Source organism: Dryobates pubescens, chromosome 20, assembly GCF_014839835.1.
Source record: "Dryobates pubescens isolate bDryPub1 chromosome 20, bDryPub1.pri, whole genome shotgun sequence".
Taxonomy (NCBI): Eukaryota; Metazoa; Chordata; class Aves; order Piciformes; family Picidae; genus Dryobates; species Dryobates pubescens.
The window spans coordinates 3,824,060-3,848,588 of NC_071631.1; the positions used below are offsets into that span (position 1 = coordinate 3,824,060).

The 24,529-nt window shown below is 54.9% G+C and overlaps 2 protein-coding genes across 3 annotated transcripts in view; both read left to right on the top strand.

Annotated features, from left to right (window-relative positions):
* The window catches only part of LOC104307356 (argonaute RISC catalytic component 3), a 78,235-nt gene that overhangs the window by 16,115 nt on the left and 37,591 nt on the right, over nt 1-24,529 (top strand). The window lies entirely within an intron of this gene.
* LOC104307358 (argonaute RISC component 1) lies at nt 3,818-24,493 on the top strand. Of its 2 annotated transcripts, none has more exons than XM_054170532.1 (19): nt 3,818-3,960; nt 11,721-11,904; nt 12,633-12,753; nt 12,883-13,064; nt 13,311-13,447; nt 13,576-13,710; nt 13,977-14,064; nt 15,320-15,467; nt 15,770-15,889; nt 16,720-16,842; nt 17,588-17,721; nt 18,914-19,098; nt 19,255-19,414; nt 19,817-19,907; nt 21,672-21,866; nt 21,976-22,110; nt 22,987-23,088; nt 23,772-23,971; nt 24,282-24,493. In XM_054170532.1, the coding sequence occupies exons 1-19, from the start codon at nt 3,936-3,938 to the stop codon at nt 24,388-24,390; spliced, it is 2,574 nt and encodes an 857-aa protein (XP_054026507.1). In that variant the 5' UTR covers nt 3,818-3,935; the 3' UTR covers nt 24,391-24,493. The 2 variants fall into 2 exon arrangements, with proteins under 2 accessions (XP_054026507.1, XP_054026508.1); XM_054170533.1 differs by having other exon boundaries at nt 11,727-11,904.

Genomic DNA, 24,529 nt, shown 5'->3' on the forward strand with positions numbered 1-24,529 from the left:
TAAGTTTAAACTTTTTTCGTTTCTGTTGCAAATGGGACTGAAGAGAACTCTGCTCCTGGCATGTCCTGTGCACAGGTTTAGATTTAAAGAGAGAATTCTTTTTAGTTTTGGGTTTGCTTTTGGGTTTGGGGTTGGGGTTTTTTTTTGTTGTTGTTGTTTTGTTTGTTGTTGTGGGTTTTTTTTTAAAGAATACCTCACTTGTGTAATAAAATCAGGACACGTGGGTGGGAGACTGACCGCTGCTTCAGCTCTAGATGGCTGCTTTTCTCAGTACTTGTTCAGGGAGAATACAAAAAGAAAAAAATCTTTTTAGAATGAACTCTGACTGACCCAACACACGTGGAGAACTTTGGCACCTTGAAAAGAAACTGCACCCACCTTAGGTGGTAGGATCCAAGATCGCTACGTTGAGTTTGTGCACTAGGCAAGAATGAGGCTGGTTTCATCAAGGGTGCGTAATGAAATACTGCATTTTATCACCAGTTAGTTGTCCAGTGCCAAGCACTCCTAGTTCAGATTGAGCGAAGTGAGAGCCTCTCCTTTGTTTGCCTGTGACCGGACTAAATATTTGACCCCAGATTGTCAGCCCTCGGCTGGCCCCAAGCCATGGGGTGAGGACCTGAACTCAGCCTTGTATAAGGGGTGCAGTGCTGGTACTTTGGGAGAAGAGCTCTCAAGTCGAGGACCATTGTGTGCCACTCATGGCAAGATCAAGGTCCTGGCAGCGCTGTCCCATGCAACTCTGAGGCTGGAGGTTGGGCTTGCCAGTCTGGACTAACCCCTTGGGCCTGGCTGAATCGTTATGCATGTGTCAATCAATGGGAAGATGTGCATTCTGTAGATGTAGTTCATAGGGTGTTTTGTTTTGGGGTTTGGTTTTTGTTTGTTTGGGGTTTTTTTTATAAATAAAGCCTGTTGGCCACTGTTTTAGCTCTGTGGTGTGAAAGATTTAAATGTAGCAAAGTTTAAAGAGTTGGGGAAGGGGGTGGTTGATTATAAAGGGCAGATAGCCCTTTTTCAAAGCAGTTCTGCTTGCTTGGTGAACAGCCGATTCTGACCCAGCTCTGGCAGTCCTGGTGAGCCCATCTCAAACACTCGAGCAGCCTGGCTTAGGTGTTGTGAGTGCCACCACGCAGGGCCGTGCCTGTGGCCACATCCAAACGTCTGCTCCTGGACACAGCAGTCAGACTCACTCAGGCTCTGCCCCTGGGCCGGGGAAGGGCATCTCTGTTCAGAGCCAGCTTGACAGAACCACCACCACCCCCACCCCAAACTACCTTTGTGGATGTGCTGTAGGATTTTTCTTGCTCAATAGCAAGGGAGTAGCTCTGCTTTCATTTTAGGAAGGCAGGGTTGGGAGGGCATTGTATCAATACTGTTCAACTACAAGGTTTTTTCCTTGTGCATCGGAGGAAAGATCTTGTGAATATCACTTTGAGATTTTCTTATTCCTTGCTATTGACATTTTCCTATTTCTATGTCTAGAGGCTGAAAATTTCAGTGTAAGATGTTTGCATTTGTTCTTTTTTCTTTTTTTTTTTTGACTTCTGATGTAAGTTGTTTTGTTTGGTTTTGGGGGGGGGGGGGGGTAGGTGGGGAGGGGATCGGTTGGTTGGTTTGTTTGTTTCTCTATTGTTAGACTTGTAATGTTTCCAGCTGTATTTTATTCAATGGGGACTGGATGTATGTCTATAGCAATACGAGGTACTCATTCTGGCTGGGTTAGCAGCCCCATGTTGCAGTAAGATGCTGGTCGTGTGCAACTTGCAATGTATTTTATGAGTTGATTTTGTTGTTATTTTTATTATTATTATACCTTCTTTCTTTCTTTCTTTCTTTTTTTTTTTTTTTAAATTTTATTTTAGCCTGCAGGGATATTTTGTGTTCATGTGTCCAAAAATAATAAGAATAAAAGAAGACAAAAAAAATTGGCATTCTTGTGCCAAATGTTCTGGTTTTTATTTCCTTGTTGATGTCAAATAAATGCAATGTACAGAGTGAGCAATTGATAACTGCTGCCTGTAAACAAATGTCTTAAATTATTTAACTTTTAATTAAAACTTGTACACCATGTGTAACCTGTGGAACTCATTGCCACAATCTATTTATTTCTGATCAGAGAATGCCTGGAAGGGACCTCTAGAGATCATCAAGTCCAGCCCCTCTGCCAGAGCAATATTACCTAGGGTAGGTCACATAGGAACATGTCCAGGTGGGTTTGGAAGCTCTCCAGAGAAGGAGACTCCATAACCTCTCTGGGCAGCCTGCTCCAGGGCTCCAGCACCCTCACACCAAAGGAGTTTCTCCTCTTGTTGAGGTGGAACCTCTGGTGTTCCAGCTTATACTCTTTGTTCCTTGTCCTGTTACTGGGCACCACTAAAAAGAACCTGGCACCTTCATCTTGACACCCACCCCTTGAATATTTATAGACATTGATAATATTCATTCTCAGCCTTCTCAAGACAAAACAGTCCCAGCTCTCTTGAGTCTTTCCTCAGAGGAGAGGAAATGATGTGGTAGGGCTTGGAAACTTGATATACCATGGAGCCCATGTCTAGTGATGGAGATACCCAGGAAGCCCCTCTCTATAGTGATACTAAAAGGAGGGTGTCACTGCTTCTGTGGCAGCCCCCCCATGGGGTGTTCAGAACAGGGGTTGGTTTCTAGTGCTCTCAGAAATTCCATAGCAATGTCCAGAGAAAATGTGGTGTCCTTAAGAGTGTGTCTGCATGGAGCAGTGATTCTGCACTGGAGTCACAGATTAACAGATGAAAGCTCTTTGCTTACTCATTTTCTCCATTTCAGGGGAGCTTTGTTGTTTCCTTGCTAGAAATAGGATGGTGAGGACAGGAAAAGAGTTTGGTTGAGGCCAAAACACAACAGCTATAAATGAACCCAAGACACACAATTGCTTAAGATAAGGAGCATCTTGGGCAAAGCCTTGCTTCCAGGCTTGGAATATTTTTTTTTTGTAGTGGATATCCTGGGAGTTTGGGAACCAGGATGGGTCAGCCGTGAGTCTGAGAGCCCAAAAGCAAGAGATGACTCTGTCCCAGTGCCTTCTGAGAACGATACAAAGATCATCACTTGGATGGAACCCCAGGAACTGGGGCTGGTGTCCATCAGTCTCCCCATCCCAGCCCCCAATGTGCCTTAAAAACCCAACTGCAGGTGGATTTGTCCCCCAGGGCTGTCCTTGGGGACAGCAGGAGCTCCCCATGCCTGCTCCTGTGCATGGACACAACTACACCATGGAGTGAGAGATGAAAATGCTTCAGTAATTTGAATTTCTGTGGGTTTCTTCTATTTCCTTGCACGACACAGACCAGGATTACAAACCTCAGCTCATTTTGCACGGGGAAAAAAAATAATGAAGGAAGCAATTCTTCAAAAGAAGGGTAGAGCCCAAAAAAGGGATTAAAGAGAGTCATAAAGGAAGCATCAAAAAAAAAGGGGGGGCGAATGAAGAAAATAATTAAAAAGCGGAGGGGAGAGAAGGGGGAGAAACAAAGAGTCAAAAAAGGGAAAGGGTCAAAAAAGGGGAAAGAGCCAAAAAAAAAAAAGAGGAAAAACTGAGTCCAAAAAAGGGGGAACTAACCCAACCGTGGCCGTGGCTGTGGAGCGGGGCAGGCCGGAGCGCGGGCGGGGGTCGGTGCGCCGCTCGCAGGCCCCGGACCGAGCTGCCCCTCGCCGCCGGTCCCAGCCTCGCTCTGAGCGCTCCGCCTCGCACGGGCCCAAGATGGCGGCGGGCGCCGCCTTTGTTGGTGGCGGGGCCGGGCGGCGGCGCGTGCGCGCTGAGGCGCGGCGAGAAGCGGCTGCGGCGGGCGGCGGAGCAGCCCTGGCCCCCGGCTCCGGCCTCGGCCCCGACCGGCCCCGGCCCTGCCCTGCCCGCGGCTCCCGGCCCCCGGCTCGGTAGCGGCACCCGCGTGGATGGGATGGAAGCGGGACCCTCGGGAGCAGGTAGCGGCAGCGGCCTGCGGGAAGGCCGGGGAGCTGCGCACCGGGGGGCGAGCAGCGTGTGGCCGGGGAACATGCAGCGGGAGGCGAAGAGCGTGTAACGGGGGGCTGGGACCTGCTACCGGGAGCAAGGAGTGTGTGCCGGGGAGGGTCGAGAGCCGGGAATGAGGGGCGAGGGGTGTGCAGCGGGGGGCGAGGGCCTGTGAAGGGGGCCGTGCAATGAGGGAGGTTGCAACCGGGGGCGAGTCTACAACGGGTGTGGGGGGCTGCACAATGAGGGCCGGGAAGCTCCGGTCTGGGAGCCGAAGGGGGTCTGTAACGGGGGGCAGTGCGGTAGGGGGGGCACGAAGGATGTGTGGGGTGCACGGGGGCTGCACTGGGGGTGCGGAGGGATGTGCGCCCGGGGGTGTGCGGTGGGAAGAGCTGGGGGGTGTTGGGGCTGGGGAGGGGGGTCTGAGTGTGCCGGGGGGGGCTGTGCAATGGGACGCTGTCGGGAAGGCTCCTTTCCGGGCCTGCAGCCCACCAAGAGGGGCTGGGAGTGTCGGGGAGGGGAGTGCTGGGCAGCTTTGCGGGGGGCACAGGGCTGGCAGCTTTGTCCCCCTGGGGTGCCTTGTGGAGGCAGGGCACCCGGTGAGCGGGCAACGGAAGGGGTCTGTGCGGGGGAAAGCACCCGCGGGGTAGTGCACAGCTGGAGGTCTGGGGGTGCCCCAGAAGTGCGGTGCCAGCCCTGTGCAAAGGGCCTGTTTTGCATAGAGCAGCAGCAGCTGCTGCTTGACTCCCTGTTCGCTTCCTGAGCTCCCTGGCCCCCAGAGCGGTGTTTCGGGGCACAGAGTGCAGGCCAGGAGCTGGCAGAGGCTGGCGATGCCACACGCCGTGACAGCACGAAGCGGCACCACTCCTGGCACTGGGGCACGCACGAAACCAGGGCTGGTGTGTGGCCAGCTGTTGGTGAGGGACCACAGGGGCTCAGCTCCAGGGTCACCCCGTGTCCCCCCACCCCTATCTCTGCACACCCGGCTGCAGATGGGAGCAGCTGGCAGTGCTTTCTACCCCAAGCCCCTTCGTGTGGGCTCAAGAAAGCTGCTCCCCAAAGCCTACCCAGCCGTCACATCAGCAGATGCTCGTTCCCGTGCCCAGCCTAAGCATCGTGAACTTGTGCTGCCAGAAGTCACAGAAGGATTTTGGTGCCCAAAACAAGGCAGGAGGAGGGGAGAGAGCAGTGGGGAGTGATAACTGTTGTGTGCTCTCTGGCTCTCCTGCCAGCAGGTTCGCTGCTCACTGTAACATAGCAGGAAAGTGCTGCATCTTTACAATCAAACTTTGGTCCTTCCTTGCAGCATTATTTCAGCGAGGCACGGAGATCTCTTGGTGTCTGTGTTACCTTCTGCTTGCTGGTGCTTTGTGTTTGGGGTGATTTATTGGCCGCTGGAAGCTGTGATTTTGGCCTTGTCACAGGCTTTGCCGGCACCTCGGGGCGATGCAGATAACGCTGCCGGCGCCTGCACCCTCCTGCTCCTGCCAGCTTTAACAGATTCTGCTAAGATGCTTTCAAACAGCCTCCTGGATGGGACGGGCAGTGCTTGGAGGGAATTGCTTTAGGTTTGAATCCTGCTGACTGCCCTGGGGTGGTGGGGGCTGTGCTGCTGTGCTCTTGGGGGACTTTCTTTTCCTCCCTGTATCAGGTTGGGGGTTGTCTGCTCCCACCCAGGTCATCCTTCATGCGGAGCTGATGTTTACCCCATGCTGCAGGAGCTGCTGCAGAGCCCACCCTGCCTTAGCATCCCTTTGGCTGCCTATGGGCCCCAGGTATGGGGCTGAGCCTCCCGTGTGAGCTCTGACGATGCTGTGTGCCTGCATGTGCCCAACGTGAAGACGCCTGGAAAGGTGTTGGGGAACCCAGGCTATCTTCTGACCTGCAGGCACTGCGTGGGTTTTACAAACTGAAGTCTGTTTCCCCCCCAACTTTTCGTTTTCTGTATCCCTCACAAACTTCCTAAATGCTGTTAATCGTAACCGTTGCCTTCCTGCGCTGAGCCCTGCAGCAAGCCCCAGAGCTGCTCCGTCGGTTGGATCTCTTTATCTTCAGGAAACATGAAATCGCTCGTGCTTGGTTCTGGGACGGGATTAGACCAAGAAACAAAGCTGGGAGAAGCACCTTGCCTGGAGACACGGCCGCTGATGATTTATCTCTGAACACTTTCTGCAGCCGCTCTCTAAACCCCGGGAAGAACAAAACAGGGGCAATTTATTAAGATGGCAGACGGTGCAAGGGAGCTAAATCGGGCAGAAAAGCGCTGCTCTTTCAGCAGGGTGATCTGTGGTCAAGCTGTGTGTGGGTTTTAACCTCCTCACCCAGCTGCCAGCTCTGCGGGGCTGCCTGTGGCGTGGCACACCCGACACGGGGGCATGGTGGGATGCAGAGAGGAGCTGACGTCGCCTTTGTCCTGTCCCCTCTGGCGCTGGGTCTGCCTTTGTCTGCTGCTCCCAGCGCTGCGCGTCCCTGGCTGCTGTCTGGAAGGTCAGCAGGAGACCCTGCAGGGTGTCAGCCTTTGCCTGCTCCAGGCACCATTAATGGGGACTGTGGGGTCACACAGTTCAGACAACCACTCGGTGTGTTTGGAGGAGATGGTGGCACTCAGGTGCCAGCTGCTTCTCACACCCCCTTAGAGGGATCAAAAAGGGGCATGTGGAGCTGTTGGGCAGCCAGGGTCAGCTCAGCAAGACCTTCATGGGTCAAAGTGTGCCACTGTGGGTCAAGCTGTGTCCATGCCGCTGGCCTCCCTATGCTTCTCTCCCTGGAGCCCAGGCAGCTGGCTTGGTGGCGGTGCTCTCGCTGCTGTTTGTCTGGTTCTGTCGCAGCATCTGCAGGTTCAGTCTCTGACCCAGCTTGGAACCATGGGACTGTGTGTGCCAGAGCATGATGGCACTGGCCTCTGCCATGGCAAGGCACCTATTTAACTTGACACTTTGGAGTTTGATGTGGCACAGTGACGCTCTGCAGTGCTTGGCACTCAGTGTCAAAGATACAAAGAACCAAACGGCTTTCAGAAGTAAACACCGTGGTGAAACAGATTGGAGGCAACTTGACACTTCTCTGGGAAGCAGCCACCACAGTGCAGGGTGGGAGCAGTGCTTGGGCAGCTTGGACTTCACCTCAGGAGATGGGCTCTGGGCACAGGATGTGTTCTGTGCTTCACAGTGATGGCTGCAGCCCCGCGTGGGTGTGATCTACTTAAACTACATTTCAGTGTCAAACCAAAAGTGCCTGCAGCCACCTGCACCTGGTTGTGCTCACAGGGCCTTGGGAAGGAGCAGGAAGAGGTGAGATGCTGCTTCCTGAAGTCTGGGCTTTGTGGGACAGTGTCGGTCACAGCTTGGAGCTGGTGGATTTGAAGATGTTGAGCGTGAAGACTGGGAAGCCAATTGCTCACTCCACCACCACCTTCCCTGCTGGTGGTGCTGCTTGCTTTACTTCCCGTGGGAGTAGCAGGGGGTTTTGCCTCCCTGTGAGTGTTTTCACTTCCCTGGCAGGTTCTGGGGGCTGTTTTAGGGTGGGACACGGAATAGGTTACCCAGGGAGTTGGTGGAGTCACCATTCCTGGAGGTATTCAAGAAACGTGGGGACACGGCACTTTGGGATGTGATTTAACGACTATGATGGTGTTAGGTTGGTGGTTGGACTGGATGATCCTAGAGGTCTTCTCCAGCCCCGACGGTTCTATGATTCTAGGGCTCGGAGCAAGGATAGAGCATGCCACGTCTCCGGCAGCGCTCGGCGTGCCGCAGCCCCGCTTGCCGATTCCCGGCGGGATTTCGGCGGGGCCGGCTGCGTGGGGAGGGGGCTGTGGCGGACCGGCCGCCGCAATAAACCTCCCTTTTGTCTGGGCCCCGTTCCCGCGGCCCCTCGGCTGAATGCGGCGCTGGGCAGGGTTTCAATGGCAATGGTAATTTCACGCCGGCCCACCGGCGGCTCGCCCGGGCGCAGGCAGCTGTTGGGCAGCGGGGTCGTGTTCCCCAGCTGTTCCAGTAAAGCACAGAAAACAAAGCCACTTCCAGCGCTAATTACCCCAACTGGTCTTTCACCTTGGCAGCGCTGCTCTCGCCGCCGCTGCCTCTGCCCGCCGGTGCTCGGTGGGCACCCGGTGAAGGGGCGATGGTGGCGGCGGCGATGCTCCCGCTGCCGACGCGTCCCCGGGACACGGCTTTTGTGTAGGGCGGTCTGTGGTTCCTCCGGGCTGCTGAATTTATAATGGCAGGCGGATTCCATCCCCTCACTGCCCGCATTGTGCTGCAGGAGCAACATTGGCCCCTCCAGCCCCCGGCCCCGCATTTACATGACAAAGTGGGAGCCTGTGCAGCTTGCCATGGAGAGTCGAGGCATGCAGAAGCCCCTCTGTCTCTGCGAGGTTTGGGATGCTTTTTAACCAGGCTTCTACCAAAGGAGATCTGGCACATTTTGACCCTGTCCCCTTTGCTGCTGCTCCCTTGGTGTAGCTGGGGACTGCAGGCACAAGGTGCCCAGGGATGCCACGTCCCTCTGCCTGGGGTTCCCTGGCACAGCAGACATAGGTGATGCTTCTTGCATCTTCTCACAGAAGCCCCCCACTACCAAAACCTTGCCACACAAACCCAATCCAGCCCTGAAGGCCCTGGCTCTTGGATGTGGTGCAGAAAGTGTGAGCCCAGCCTGTGTTCACCAAAGGGCTTTGGGCTCTCTCCCACCATAGCTGAAGTGATTGTTGGCCGAACCAGAGCCCATCCCTGCACACCAGGTACCACAGCTCTCATCTGGTGTCACCCCTGGACCCCTCTCCCTGTGTTGACTCCCCCTATGTCACTGCTCTCATGAATAACTGCATCCCAGGTAGGCATCACTGTGCCAGGCTGCTTGCAGGCACTGGGAGGTGATGGCTTTTGAAATATCTTCAGATCTCAAACTCATTTGGACAGGGAAAAGTCATTATCACTCCCAGCTTCACTGGGCGTGTGGCATGCTCCCTGCGGTGAGCCTGGGGCTGGGCTGCCATGGAGGTTGCTGTGGCTGGTGCTATTTGAGGACCTTGAGTTTGCAGTCACCAAAATAAAAACCCTCTGGATCAGCTCAGGGATGAATTTTCCCATCCTTCATGGATTGATCTCCTGTCCTGATCTTTGCACAGCATCTGCATCCCGTTGCCATGCTGCTCCCTGGATGCAGCTTGGCTGCCCATCTTTGTTACCTTGTGTTTGCAAGATCTCCTGGCTTCCATCAAACTCTTGAGTCAGCTCCTGCTCTGCTGGAGGCTGACTCCTTCATCTGTAATTCGTGATCCTGCTTGCAAGGCTTTATGTTGATAAAGCATCTCATGATGCTCCAGCAAGGGGCAGAGTGTAGTGTCTGGGCTGACCAGTGCAACGCTGGGATTGTGAGATGGGTGTGGGACCACTGGGTTGCTCCTCTGCAGCTCCTGCCAGCCCCAACCCTCCCACAGTTCTTTTCTTGGCACCCAAGTGTGCAACTGTGGGTGCTGCCCTGAGACCCCTGCATCTGTGGGGGACACTCTGAGCAGCATTGTCCTGTCCTGTTCGTGCATCGCTGCCAGCATCATCTCAGGGATGAGCAGGTCTGGAAAAGGAGCACCATAAGGTGCTGGCCTTGGAGTGGTTGCAGGGCAGGCAGCAGAGAGCTGCTGTCCTCTGGCAGGTCTTGCAAGTGGGCTGTGTGGCTTTTTGCTCAAAAGGCAGAGCAGGGACCGGAGGCTCCAGCAGCGCTGGCAAATACCCCTGATTGCAAACCATGATAGAAAAATGCATCAGCTCACAGCCAGGGAGCTGGAGAGTGCCAAGAAATGTTTGTCATGTGGAGACATGAATTGCACCACGAGTAGCTCATCTGAAAAATGCCATTCTTAAGATGAGCTGCCCCTGGAGTGCCTTTATCTCAGGGGTGCTGGTGGCTGCTCTGTCCTGGAGCAGCTGTGAGTGCCTGGGGGAGGTCCAAGCCCCAGGTCAGCCTTGAAGGTCTCATCCTGCTTGTTGGATTGCTTAAAGTCCTATGCTGCCTTGTTCAAGGAGGTGCTGAGACTGGGTTAGCTCCTGGTGGATTTTGGAGCTCCTGGGCTCATGCCACAGGGCAGAAGCAAGAGTAGAGGTTGGCTTGGCAGAAGCTAAAGCTGCACTTCAGCCCCTGGGTGCTCACAAGGGTTGTCCCATCCCCTTGTCCTGTGGTGTGGTGGCCTTCCAGCAGCCAAAGTCTGTTGGAAGATGTTTTTATGTAGCTTTAGAAGACTGTAGGAAGATAAGGATTAATTCTATATTAAAAAAAAAAATAGAGAAAAAAAGAGGTTGTTCTCAGATAGCTTTGTAGGACAGTAGGGGAGATTTGCCTTTGCTCCAGTTAGAGAGAACTGTTTTGTCTTTGACTCTGAGAGTAATGTAAACACCTTGGAACTGAAGGAGACAAGCTGGGTAGAATTTGGTTGGATGTGATAAAGTATTGTTATTTTGACCTATTGTGTGCCTTAATTACATGTATGCCAGTAGCACATGACCAGTTGAGATGTGACATGTGCCTTCTGAGAGCCTAGATAACTTTGCTGTATAATGTAATAAAGGTCTTTGCCTGCTTGCGTCTGGTCCCGAAAGCACTGCTCCGAGGCGAATCCGAACATCTACACTTTTACAGAAGTCTTTTCAGAGATGGGGTGCAAAACTGAACAGCAAATCTGGAGTTTGCTGCTCTTCTCCTTTTCTGTTTTTGATATTTTTAGCCTGGAATTGAAATCTGGATTTAAAAAGAAGGTGGCTGGGAGCAGGGGGTGCTAAGAGCGCCATGTGTTCAGGAGCCAAAATTGGAGCCAGGACGCTGTTTAGGGGCTGGCTTGGACAGTTGGCCACCCAGATGGAGTGCTCCAAATATCCCAAACGTTGTGCTCCCCACACCCATCCCAGCTGGCCAAGGCCTCATGGGGTTTGAGGAACAGAGAGGCTGCAAACTGGAGTAGGTGGAGATGGGCAAAGTGAGAACAGGGCAGGAAGGGCAGATCTCAGAATGGGGAGAGCAGAGTCCAATGCTGCTTTGGCAATATCTAGGAGTCTGAGGGTGCTGTCAGTTTAGAGCTGGGTTCAGCCCCATGGCCATGCATTGGTGCCCATCCTTGCATCTTCTGAGCTGGAAAGGGATGAGCACCTGCTTTCTTGCTGCTCTTCTGGTTGTTTTGAACAGTTCTTGTGCAGAACAGAATTGAAGTGCAGCTTTGCAGGAGCATAGGATGCACGTTCAAAGCTCTTTTAGTGTGGACATTAGGTACCACATGTCCTCCACTGTCAGGAGAACTGAACATGGCCTCCTGTCCCCACATCTGGTCAGGGAATTGAGTCAGAGCTATCCCGGTGCATGCCAGGACAGACGTGCTCGTGGCTAGGGTGGGCGATGGGACCGTTCCACCTTGTCCTCTGAAGGTCTGTGCTGCAGCCAGACCTGGCCCCAGATGAGTTGCCCTCTGTGAGGCAAAGCAGAAGTTACTGGTCTGCCTGTGGGTGGTGTGAGATCTGCACAGCTGGTGGTGGCACAGCAGAGCAGGGGGCTTGGCACTGCCCTTGGACAGCTCAGCCAGTGCTTGCCAGACGGTTGGTGCCTAGGGACCAGCTGCTCTGGTCTGCATTCTGTCACTGCCACCTCCTGCCAGGAAATGAGTACTGGGGTCCTCCTGGGCCAGGATGTGGTGATGGGAAGTGCATTGTGTGTGCGGTCCCAGCCCTCCTGATCGTTGTCTGTCCCGCAGCTGCAGGTGCATACCTGCCTCCACTGCAGCAGGTGTTCCAAGCACCACGTCGGCCCGGGATAGGAACCGTTGGGAAGCCCATCAAGCTCTTGGCCAACTACTTTGAGGTGGACATTCCCAAGATTGATGTGTATCACTATGAAGTGGATATCAAACCTGACAAATGTCCACGCAGAGTCAACAGGTAAGGCAAGTATTAAAGGTTTTGGCGCTCGTTTCCTGCTTCCAGTTTCCTTGTGGAGGCTCCATAAGTGCCCGTCTCTGTCTTCAGTGGTGGAAGCCATCAGGGTGACGTGGTGGCAGGGGTCATAGTGCTGCCTGCGTGGCTGGACCCCACCAGTCATGTTTGTGCAGCATTGCTGGTTCCTGTCCCAGACAGCCTCAGAGATCCTAGACCTCTGCACCATCCCCTGCTTCTTCGCAGCAGCTGTGTGATTTTGGCAGCAGTCCTGTGTTTAAAAATAGCAAACCTGCCCTCAGGCCATTGCCTGCTTTGCTTTTCTTTGTTTTTCTTTCTGATGTCCTCTGATTCACTGCCTGTCCCCTCCTGCCCTGGCAGCCAGGGTAGCTCTGTGCCCTGAAGGCCAGTGAACAGATGCTTTCAGTGGCTGCAGGCAGTGAGTCACTCCTCCTCACCCTCCTGGCACATGCCAGCCAGCTCTCCATGGCACACAGCAACGTGTGCCCATCAAACTCCTCCTGCTGGACCCAAAACGCCAAGCTGAAGGGCAGGGCATGTGGCTGCTTATCTGGGGGATGTTCACCTCTGCTCCCTGGTGCCCTGTGGTTCAGAAGTGCCCTGGGTAGAGAGTGGGCAGATCACAGATGATGTTGAGTTATAAAGAAAGCAGCCAAGTGAACCTCACCCTTCTCTCCCCCTGCCCCTCTTCCTTGCCATGCTCACCTGCATAGGGAAGTTGTGGAGTACATGGTGCAGCACTTCAAGCCCCAGATCTTTGGAGAACGAAAGCCAGTCTATGATGGGAAGAAGAACATCTACACTGTCACAGCCTTGCCCATTGGAAATGAGAGGGTAAGAGAGGATGACAAGCCCCATGCATGCAGCACACCCTGCCTCCTGCTGGGAAGGCCCGGCCAAAGCCAGCCTCCTCCCCTTGTTCCTGTGGGGATGCCACCATTGCTTCTCTCCTTCTGCACCCAGGTTGACTTTGAGGTGACAATCCCAGGGGAAGGCAAGGACAGGATATTCAAGGTCTCCATCAAATGGATGGCCATCGTGAGCTGGCGCATGCTGCACGAGGCCCTGGTCAGCGGGCAGATCCCTGTCCCTCTGGAGTCCGTCCAGGCGCTGGATGTTGCCATGAGACACTTGGCTTCCATGAGGTACCTGCACCCGGGGGCTGCTGGGAACAGCAGCACCAAGTGTGCCAGGGACAGGCTGCCCTGGCTGTGCTGCTGTGGCTGAGACTGGCCTTGATGGTCTTTGGGAGGAGGTGGCTGGATGTGATTGCTGTGGGGGCTCCTGCAGTAGAAATCAATGAGGTGATGCAGTCAGTGGGGCAAGCACTGGCTCGGGGGGGCCGGGGGCGTTGAGGGTGGCTGTCTGACCTGGTCTGCCCTGCTTCACAGGTACACTCCCGTCGGCCGCTCCTTCTTCTCCCCCCCTGAAGGTTATTACCACCCCCTGGGAGGCGGCAGGGAGGTCTGGTTTGGTTTCCACCAGTCGGTCAGGCCTGCCATGTGGAAGATGATGCTCAACATTGATGGTGATGTGTTTTTCATGCAGGGTTGGGGCTGGGTGTGTATGGGGAGGCTGGATCTGGCCAGCTTTTGGCCAGGTCTGCCTGCTTAGAGAGAGAGGAGAGACACATGGTGCTGTCTGTCTGTCCTGCAGTGTCAGCCACTGCCTTCTACAAAGCCCAGCCTGTGATCGAGTTCATGTGTGAGGTGCTGGACATCCGGAACATCGACGAGCAGCCCAAGCCCCTGACGGACTCACAGCGAGTGCGTTTCACCAAGGAGATCAAAGGTAGAGCCCCTGGGGATCCATCCCCAGACACTGACTGGCTTCTCTCCTACCCTGCCCCTGCAGCGAGGTGGGGGTACAGGGCTTGCACCTTGCAAATGTCTCCTGGGGCACCGTTGCTGCCTCCACACACTTCACTGGATGTCAGTAAGCACCCCTGCTCTGCTGACAGTTACTTCTTCAGGGCAGGTGGTGGTGGGGACTGTGGGCAAGGGAAATCCTTCCCACTTTTACCAGTGCCTCTGCTGTGTCTCCCTGTCCCACCCCAGGTCTAAAAGTGGAGGTTACCCACTGTGGGCAGATGAAGAGGAAGTACCGTGTGTGTAACGTGACCCGGCGGCCGGCCAGCCACCAGACGTAAGGCAGCTGGGGAGCAATGCCTGCTCTCCTCCTCTTTAGCAGCTGCTGGTGTCATTGGGGAGAGCTGGACAGGAACTGCCAGCCTGTGATGGCAGAAGGGAGATGAGTTTGGGGCTCTGCAGCTCACACAGGATGCAGGGGAGGGTGGGAGGGTAGAGGATGCTTTGTCTGGCAGGTGCCGTGCTGCAGCGGGCGGGAGCTGACATGCCAGGAATTGTCCTAGATTTTACCTCCTGAGTTTGGTTTTCTTCTTGCTTAAAATAGGAACTGTCAAAGCAGAGGTTTTGTCAGAGGATAAAGTGATTCCCTGCTTTGAAATTCCTTGCATGTGCCTGGCAGCAGCCTGGCCCTAGGCTCCTCCTTGTGTTGGGGGGCTGCCTTGCTCCCTGCACCACCCTGCCAGGGGGGGCTGTAGCACTGCCAAGGTTCCCTCAGCACCAGGCTGCTGGGTGCTACAGCCCATGGTGCTTCCAGGGCTCATCACTGGAGTTTGCCCTGGAAACTGCCCTGGGGAAGGCTTGGAGGCAAAGTGAGGTTCAAGGCAGAGGCTGGGATGAGAGTAAAGGGACCCTCCAGATGTCTCCATTGGGACAGTGCTGGGGCAGGAGGGGCTGTCCTGGTGCTCTCTACTGGGTGCTTGCTGAGTGAAGCTGGAGGGGAGGAGAGATGTTTTTCAGCCTGCACACCCTCTACGTTTTTGCAGTGTTTCCAGAAATTTTTCCATCAGTAGAGAGGTAAAAAAAAACAAGAGACAAAAAACACAACAAGAAATTTTGGCTCCTGCTGTGCAAAGCTGAGCAGTGCTGGAAAACCTCTGCTCCTAGTGCCTGCCTGATACCAAACCAGCGGTGGCTCAGGCCAGCACTGTTGGGCTGCAAAGCCCCAGGAAGGGAACCTGCCTTGCCACAGCCACATCTCCTCATCACACAAGCTCCCAGGGAGGGCACCAAGCACATCTCAGGTGCCAGTGTGCTGTATTTATTACTTGGCAGTGGCATGCATGGCATGTCCTGCAATCAACATTTGCCTTGATGAGCTGGGTTAGTGAGAGCAGTGTTATTTAGGGACCTCAGACCCACGCTGGGCTCAGAGTATTTCTGACTCCATTTCTGTACTGCTTTTTGTTTTCTTTGATGGGAGCTTGGAGTGGGAGCCTGCCAGTTCCCTCTCCTCCCAGCCAGAGTCAGTTGTGCTGGAGGTGTGGAACTGCCTCTTTTGAGTGGGTGTATCCTTCATGTCCTGCCTCTGCCAGGTTTCCCCTGCAGCTGGAGAGTGGTCAGACAGTGGAGTGCACAGTGGCCCAGTACTTTAAGCAGAAGTACAACCTGCAGCTGAAATACCCTCACCTACCCTGTCTCCAGGTTGGCCAGGAGCAGAAGCACACATACCTGCCCTTAGAGGTGAGTGCTGGCTCTGCACTGCTTCTTGCCCAGTTTTTGGGCACCGTGCAAAGCAAAGGCAAGTGGCCTTGGTGGCAGATGCATGGCAGTGTGTTGTGGCCACTAGTTGCCTCAATTTTGACCTGGCAAGAGCCACTTTGAGTAAGTGAGGGAGGAGACCACCCTCTAAAACACCGTTTCCCTGCAGCTGCAGGCTTGGCTCCTCCATCTGGGGCTGTCTGCAGGGCCTCGGTGCCATGACCATGATCCCCTATGTCTTTCTGTCCCTGACACATGGCTGCTGTCTCTCCCTTCCCCTGCAGGTGTGCAACATTGTGGCAGGCCAGCGGTGCATCAAGAAGCTGACAGACAATCAAACATCCACCATGATAAAAGCAACAGCCAGGTCTGCCCCAGACAGGCAGGAGGAAATCAGTCGCCTGGTACGTGGCAGGAGGCTCTAGGAGGGCTGGGAGGGATAGGGCTGGGGCTTTGATGGAAGATTATGGTGTCATGTCTTTGATGGACCTTGTAGCCCTGCTCCTCAGCTGCTCTGTGCTGGAGAGCTGCAGCCCTCTCAGAAGGTGCTGGTGGGGTTAAGTGGTTTGGTTGATCCCCATCTTCTCACTGCATCCCTGGTCAGAGACACCTGCATGGGTGTGTAGAGGAGCCCAGCTCAAAGTGACTGTGGAAACTCAGGTGCAACAAATTCAGGTCCTTGTGCTGATGGAACCTGACCTGAAGGGAGCTGGAACTAAAAACAGGAAAATGAAGTAAGAGAAATGAGCCCAGCTCTGGGAGGGGTATGTGGGGACTGTGCATGGTGGGGCTCTGGTGGGAGAACTGTGTTCAGGTCAGGCTGGGGTGAGCTTGGGGAACCCAGCTCTGCCAGGGGCCAGGCAGGAGCTGATTCATGGTGCTGCTATTGCCCAAAATGATGTCTCTGGGCTGGGGACGCTTGATTATTCCTTCTGGGACTTGCTAGTCTTGCCAGTAGTAGTCTTGACTCTCTTACTGGTCTGAACCTTCAGCATTAAATCTCAGGAGCCGGTTCTGCTCTCAGTTGCACTGGTCAGTGTTCAAAAATCAGTTGGGAGGAGAGGGTTTCACCCTTGGTGTTGAACCACTTGCCCTCCTCTTACAGAGAGGACTGTTGCTTTGTAGAGAGTAGGACTTGTGGTGCCCACGTTGCCCAGCCAGCTGAAGCCGTGTGGGGTGTAGCAGTTGATCTCACTCCCTCCTGTGGCTCTTCCTTCCTTCCTTCCCTCTGCAGATGAAGAATGCCAGCTACAACCTGGATCCATACATTCAGGAGTTTGGGATCAAGGTGAAAGATGACATGACAGAGGTGACGGGGAGGGTGCTGCCGGCACCCATCCTGCAGTACGGAGGCAGGGTAAGCAGGGCTGCCTTGGGCAGGGAGATGCTCTCAGACCAGAAAATGCTGTTTCTGAGCAAGACTTGTGCTGCCTTCAGGTTCTAGGTTAGAGCTGGAATATTTTGTCAGAGTACCTTGGGTTTGGGTGGGGGTTTTTTTATACTGTTAGAATCATAGAATTGTTTTGGTTGGCAAAGCCTTCTGAAATCATGCACTCCAACCATTGACCCAACACCACCATGGCCACACATTTCTTCAACACCTCCAGGGATGATGACTCCACCACTTCCCTGGGCAGCCTATTCCAATGCCTGACCAGTCTTGCAGGAAAGAAATTTTTCTTAATCTTCAACCTAACCCTCCTCTGGCACAATTTCAGGCCACTTCCTCTTGTTCTACCACCTCACGCTAGGGAGAAGAAACCAACCCCCACCTCACTCCAACCTCCTTTCAGGCAGTTGTATAGAGCACTGTGGTCTCCCCTCAGCCTGCTCTTCTCCAGATTAAAACAACCCCAGTTCCCTCAGCCACTCTCTGCAAGTTGTAGCTGGGAGTCATTTGGTGAGCTGAAGATGGATGCTGAGGGCAGGGCAGCTCAGGTGAATTTTCCATCACCCTTGAGGAGCTGAGCTTGCCAAGTGCCCATCACTGAGCACTCCCTGGCAGTGCAGGCAGGTGGCTGCGATGGGGAGCAAGACAGCAGCGCTGGAGGTGCTCCGTGGGCAGGCGGTGGCAGTGCTCTGACCCTCTGCTTGCCTTGCAGAACCGAGCCATTGCAACTCCCAACCAGGGCGTGTGGGACATGCGAGGGAAGCAGTTCTACAACGGCATTGAGATCAAAGTCTGGGCCATTGCCTGCTTTGCCCCGCAGAAGCAGTGTCGAGAGGAGGTGCTGAAGTAAGGAAGGGGGCAGCCCTCGTGTGGGTGGGGTGATGGTGGGGAGCTGTGGCCACCCTGCTGCTCCCAGCCTGGGCCTGCACCTCCTTCCCCTAATGTTGGGTCTGAACTGCTCATGGTACAGATCTGATGCAGGTTCAGGCTGGGGGTTCAGGCTTGTTTCCGTGAGTTGATGCAGGGTGCCTGTTTATCCTGGCTGCAAACAAGTCCCTGAGCCACCCATGGCAAAGCATGAGGGGTTGGAGTCAGCACATCCGCCCATGGGAGCTGGCAGTCAGGCTCTCCTCCATCTGCTCTGTGTGTCAGGTAGCAGCAGTGTTGTGATCTGACACTGCCAGCCCTGAAGCTGTACTGAACTCTGAGCTGAGTCTCCTGAGAGAGATGGGCCTATGAGGGATATTTCATCAGAAGTTGCCCCAGTACTTGGAGATGGTTTAATTCATGAAGGAAACATCCTGACTCACCACAGGGTTTTATGACAGAGAATCCTCGAGCTTTCTGAAAGTCTTTGGTAGCTCAAAGATTCTCTGCTGCAGTAGCAAAATGATGCAGAGTGGGGACAGTTTATCTGACTTAGGGTCACCTTGGCTTTGGATTCTGCTGGGGACTCAGGCTCCCCCTGACCAAGAATGGATGCGAGGGAAGCATTTCGTGTGCCTCCTGGCTGTTTGGAATGGTTTGGAGCAGCTCAGAGTCTCCACATCTGCAGTAACTGGGAGGAGGTGGCAGTGACACTGCACTCTTGCTGTGACCAAAGGGGGCAGAGCTGGGAGCCCTGTGCTCCTTCTGGCTCTCCCTGCATCAAATTGATCCTTGGCTGTCCAAAAACACGGAGTGTGGCTGAGCGCTTTGTCTGGTTTGGTAAGTGAAGGTTTGCATCAGCTTTGCAAATGACTTGGAGGTCCAGCAGGGCTGCTTCCCCTTCTCCAGCTTTCTCATGTGGAGCAGCTCACATTCCTGGCACTTCAGGAAGTCAGTTCCTGGGTAGGGTCACCAAGAGGGGCCAGGTCAGCTCTTACACATGTTGGTCTCTTGTTTCCTGCACTGTGCACTTGCAGGATGCTGTAAAGCCATAGGCGTGGTGCTGTGATGTCCCAAACTCTGTCCTCTGCTGCACCTCTTCTCAGTGCCCAGGGTGCATGGCAGAGCTGCCATCTGGGCTCAGGGCTCACTGTTCTCCTCCTGGGCACAGGAACTTCACGGACCAGCTGCGCAAGATCTCCAAGGACGCGGGGATGCCCATCCAAGGCCAGCCCTGCTTCTGCAAATATGCCCAGGGAGCAGACAGTGTGGAGCCCATGTTCAGACACCTCAAGAACACCTATTCAGGGCTTCAGCTCATCATTGTCATCCTGCCTGGGAAGACCCCTGTGTACGGTGCGTCAGGGGCTGGGGCAGCCAGGGCTTCGCTGTGGCTCAGCAGGGCTGGCTCTGCTCCTCCCACAGTGCTGTCCCCTCCCCATTTCCCAGGGCGCTGCTGGAAGCAATGCTCTGCCAGCGGCCTGGCTGCTCACCTGCTTGCTCTGCCCACAGCTGAGGTGAAGCGTGTTGGGGACACCCTCCTGGGAATGGCCACACAGTGTGTCCAGGTCAAGAATGTGGTGAAAACCTCCCCGCAGACCCTTTCCAACCTCTGCCTCAAGATCAACGTCAAGCTTGGCGGGATCAACAACATCCTTGTGCCTCACCAGCGGTTAGTAGGGACCCTGCCTTCTCTGGGGGCTTGGGAAACAAGTCCCTGGTGGGGTTTGTTGGCTTTACCTGGGGCCAAGGGGAGCTGTGGTTTGCTGTGGAGAGTAGCTCTTTGAAATCGTAGAATCACAGAATGGTTTGGGTTGGAAAGCACCCTAAAGGTCATCTAGTTCCAAACCCCTGCCATGGGTAGGGACACCTCGCACTAGATCAGGTTGCTTAAGGCCCTGTCCCACCTGAAATGGGGGTTTGCAGCCTGTCTCACCTTGTGCTGAGCTGTTGATGTGTCCAGGCTGAAGCTCAGGAGATGTCCTCTGTGTGGTGGTCTTGCCTCTGTTGGGCTGTGCATCACCCTGAGATGGCTGCAACAGGCTGAGTGTTGCTCTCTCTTCTCTCCCACCAGCTCTGCTGTCTTTCAGCAGCCGGTGATCTTCCTCGGGGCTGATGTCACTCACCCGCCAGCAGGAGATGGGAAGAAGCCCTCCATCACCGCTGTAAGTTCCCTCTCTGAGGCCACCCTGGGTGCCCAAGGGCCCTGCAGGGCTGCCGGGACTGGAACAGAACTCTTGTGTCCATAAAGGGACTCTGCCACTTACGGGTGGCACTTCTCAAGGTGGCCCCATGCCCTGTCTGGCTTTTTGATCCCACTCCCTGGGCAGTGGGTCCTTGATCTTACCCTGCCTCTCTGCAGAGGAGCTGCAGTTTTGGGGAGCTGCTGGTAGCTGCCAGCAGATGGGGCTGGTGATTTGCTGGACCCCTCATAGGGTGTGAGGAGTTCGGTGTGGCTGCTCCACTCACCAGTCATCCCTGGGCATCCCAGTCCTGCAGTGCAGTCCTGAGAGGGACCTTCCTCTGGCAGGAGAGCTGGGGTTTTGGACATGGGGAAGAACTTGGGGAGCCTGGGCTGCTTCTGGCTGCTTTTGGGGAGTAGGGTTTGCCTTCACCTCAGACGAATGATGACCATCCACCCAGAGAAGGGCTGCTTGTGTGCTGGTGAGGCTGGGTGGCAGCTTGTGCCTTACCTCAGGCTGGGGCAGTGAAGGAGGGTGTCAGGTTCTCATGGTGTCTGTTTTAATGAAGCACGTCAGCATTTTCCTATTAAGTTCTTAACGTCCCAGGACTCATAGCTCAGGTTTTCCTTGGCATGCAAATGCCTCTTTGGAGGAGTGTGAGAGTTTGTTGCTGTTCTGTTTTTTTTTTCTTTTCTCCTAATTAGAAGAGGTTGGGAAATGCTGCTGGCTGTTTGCTGTAGGTGTGGGTGGGACAGAACAGTCTGTTTCCTGGCGGCACCACTTCCCCTCCAAAAACATCTTCTGTGGGGTTTTTGTGCAGGACCACTCTGGGGAATTTTTCTTTAATTCTTATGAAAGCTTTTTTGGAGCTGCAGGGGAGAAGGGTAGAACTTTCAGGATGCCATGGTCTTGTTCTTGGTGTGTCGTTAATTAGCCCCTAGAAGGGGCTCTCTGGCTGAGGTTGTGCCCAGCAGCTCCCCTGGCACAGCCTAAACCCTGTTTGCAAAGCAAAAGTGAAACTGATACAGAGGGCAGGGGCAGGAGACTCGATGTGGGGGCTGCTGAGGATGTGGGGGCTGTGGTGCTTCCCCTCCACTCAGGGGAGCATGGACCACATGGTGCAGCTGGGCACTTGACTCCCAGCATGGGCCAGTAGCTGCTTTGACACCCATGACTTATGGTGCACCTTCAGCCCTGCATCACTGCCAAGGCTGGCTGTGCTTGGCCTCTTCGCCCTAATGTCTTTGAGGTGACCCCCTCTAGAGGGCCTGGGTGCAATGGGAGCTCCCTGCTTGAGGGCTGCCGTGTGGTGACTCAACCAAGTTACATATGTGGGGCAACTCCAGGGCTGAAGCGGGGCCAGGGCAGGCATGGGGGTGTGGTGCCAGCAGATGCTCTGTGCAAATGTCCCGGTTCAGGCAACCCTGCTTGTGTTGGGCAGCAGCAGCCCCCACAGCCACATCACTCAGTGGCACCAGCCAAGTTGTCTCGCTGGAAATTCCCATAGACAAAGAGCAGGGCAGAGTATGAAACCAGGACGTGGCCACGAACAGGAATGTCCCTTTGGGCTGCTAGCTTCCTGTCCACCATTTGCTGTCCCATCTCCTGATCTGTGAGATCAGGTGCTCTGCCCATGGCCAGCTGTGGGTGTTGGCAGTAGGTGGAGGCCAGGAATGTCTCATGTGTGTGTCCCCCACCATCCTCCCCACTGTAAGGCTTGGGCCTGGCCCATCTCTGTCGCCGCAGGTTGTGGGCAGCATGGACGCCCACCCCAGCCGGTACTGTGCCACGGTGCGCGTGCAGCGGCCTCGCCAGGAGATCATCGAGGACTTGTCCTACATGGTGAGGGAGCTCCTCATCCAGTTCTACAAATCCACACGCTTCAAGCCCACCAGGATCATCTTCTACCGTGACGGCGTTCCCGAGGGGCAGCTCCCGCAGGTGAGGAGCCCTCAGCTCCCCATCAGCTGGCACGGCAGCACTGGCTCCCATGGGGGCTCCCTGTGCATGCTGTTGTGTCCCCTCACCCTGCGTGCCCTTGTCTCTCCAGATCCTTCACTACGAGCTCCTAGCGATCCGAGACGCCTGCATCAAGCTGGAGAAGGATTACCAGCCTGGCATCACCTACATTGTGGTGCAGAAAAGGCACCACACTCGGCTCTTCTGTGCAGACAAGAACGAGAGGGTGAGTGCCACAGAGGGGCTGGGGGCGGCTGATTCCTCTCTGGCCTTTGGGAAGAGCCAGTCCTGATGTTGCCAAGGAGAAAGCTCACCCCTGGCAGGCTGGGAGCTCTTCCCTGGGTGAAACTTGCTGCCTGGTGGCCTCCTGCATCCATGCAGATTAGGTTGCTTCTGGAAAGCCAACCAGCTCTTTGCTGTTACTGGGAGTTCCTGGGTGCTGATGGTCCTGGGTGACTCTCCTGAAATAGCCTCTGTCAGCTTGAGGACATCTGGTGTGGTGGTTGCTGTGGCTGCTGATGTGACAGGGTGAATAACCCCTTCCTTGCTCACAGCTTGTTCCTCCATGCTGTGCTCTGTGTATGTGTTGACTGCTGCAGCTTGTCCTAGATTGGATCTAAATCCAGTGCTTAGATCTAGTCCAGCCAAACTCTGGCTCTACCTGAGCATGAAGATTTAATCTTGGGAACCAAGGACAGGTTTTGATCAGGGTGCAGAAGCCCCAGCCTCATGGTGTTGACTCCAGTGTACACTCTGCAGAGATCCCTGGAGCTTTGCTCACTTAATCATTTTCACAGTAGGATGGGCCAGTGCCCAGCACTCACCCTGTCTGCTTTCCCTCTCGTGCTGGGCATGGGGCCTGGTGCTTGCAGAAAATGCCATCCAGCCTCTTCAGGCTGGAAACAGAGCAGGGTGAGCTGCTTCTGTTCCCCCTTAATGGGCACCTGGGGAGCAGCTCTACATGGTGCTCTCAAACATGCTGAGATGGGGATCCTGTGCTGGGGTCCCTGGCGCAGGGCAGGGTTGTTAGAGACACTGCTCTGGGCAGCTGGAAATAACCAAACTCTGCAGCACTTGGATCTCTGTTTTCTGTCCCCTGTAGATTGGGAAGAGCGGGAACATCCCAGCAGGAACAACAGTGGATACAAATATCACCCACCCCTTTGAGTTTGACTTCTACCTGTGCAGCCATGCAGGCATTCAGGTACTGTGCTGGGAGCTGGCTGCTGGGCTGCTGCTGGCTCTCCTGGGCTGTTGTTAGGGGCTGTGCTATGGAGCATCTGACCCAGCCCTGCCATAGCCTCCCTTGGGCACCACAGCCACAGCTTGTTCAGTTCATGCTGCCATGGCCTGCTGCCATACAAGCAGGTGGCATGTCCTGGATTTTTCTCCTGGAGCCAAGGATCTCCTGTGAGCTTTTCCTGCTTCAGAGCAGCCAGTTCAGCAGCTTGTCAGCTGGTGTCTGAGCATGCTGGGCTCGCTGGGTACCTGCTCATCAGCAGGGTCCTGCTGTCTGGCCATGGGCCTGAGAGCCGTGGCCAGCAGCCCTGCCTTCAGCAGGGGCTTGCAGTGCAGCTGCCTTTCTGCAGGCATCCAGGGTTAGTCAGAAACACACTGAAAAAGCTGCACTCCTTTAATCTACAGCTGCTTCTGTCAGGTTCTTTGGCTTCTCTCCTGAGGACAGCGGGGAGCTGGCCTGGTTCAGCAGGGAGTATGGTGCAGTGGGACTGTGGCAATGCCAGGGGCAAGAGTGCCTGGGCACAGGGCAGCAGAGTTAATGCTGGTCTGCACCTTGGTGCTGGGTGGGTGCTCAAATGAGGGAAGCCTAGGTAGCTCTTCTGCCCAGGCTGTCTACAGCACCTCTCACTCTGCCCCTCTCCCGCCCAGGGCACGAGCCGGCCGTCCCATTACTACGTGCTGTGGGATGACAACCGGTTCACGGCGGACGAGCTGCAGATCCTCACCTACCAGCTGTGCCACACCTACGTGCGCTGCACGCGCTCCGTCTCCATCCCCGCCCCAGCCTACTACGCCCGGCTGGTGGCGTTCAGAGCCCGCTACCATCTCGTGGACAAGGAGCACGACAGGTGAGGGGGCTCTGCCCCAGGACAGCCTTTCAAAAACCTGCAGGGTTTCATTTCAGAGACCTGCAGGGAGCTGCATCCTCATAGTTCCCAGCATAAAGGAGGGTTAAATCCCATCCCAAGCCTGGAGGAGCATCCCCAGCACGTCAACGGGAGGTGCTGGGATCATGGCAGTGCCAGGCACGGTCAGTGGCAATCTACAGCCTCTCAGTGCTGCCAGCACTCACAGTCCTTGATCTGGGGGGAGGGGGCGTTTCTCGATGTTCCTATGGGGGGAGCACGAAATAATTGCAGTGATTTCCTTGCTTTGCAGCGGCGAGGGCAGCCATATCTCCGGACAGAGCAACGGCAGAGACCCCCAGGCCTTGGCCAAGGCTGTGCAGGTTCATCAGGACACTTTACGTACCATGTACTTTGCTTGAAAGCCTAACTTTTGTTACCTCACTCAAGAAAGCTTTCAGATTTGTAGGAGCCATACAAAAAAGGAAGCGTTGGGACACCTTGTGTTCGTTTGTTTCGTTTCGTTTGCCTGTTGTTTTTTTTTCCTTTTGGGTTGTTTTT

Coding starts and splice junctions, on each gene's coding strand:
- LOC104307358 (XM_054170532.1), top strand. CDS start 3,936: ATGGAAGCGGGACCCTCGGGAGCAG. Junction 19,908..21,671: donor AGAAGCCCTCCATCACCGCT/GTAAGTTCCCTC, acceptor CTGTCGCCGCAG/GTTGTGGGCAGCATGGACGC. Junction 22,111..22,986: donor GTGCAGACAAGAACGAGAGG/GTGAGTGCCACA, acceptor TGTCCCCTGTAG/ATTGGGAAGAGCGGGAACAT.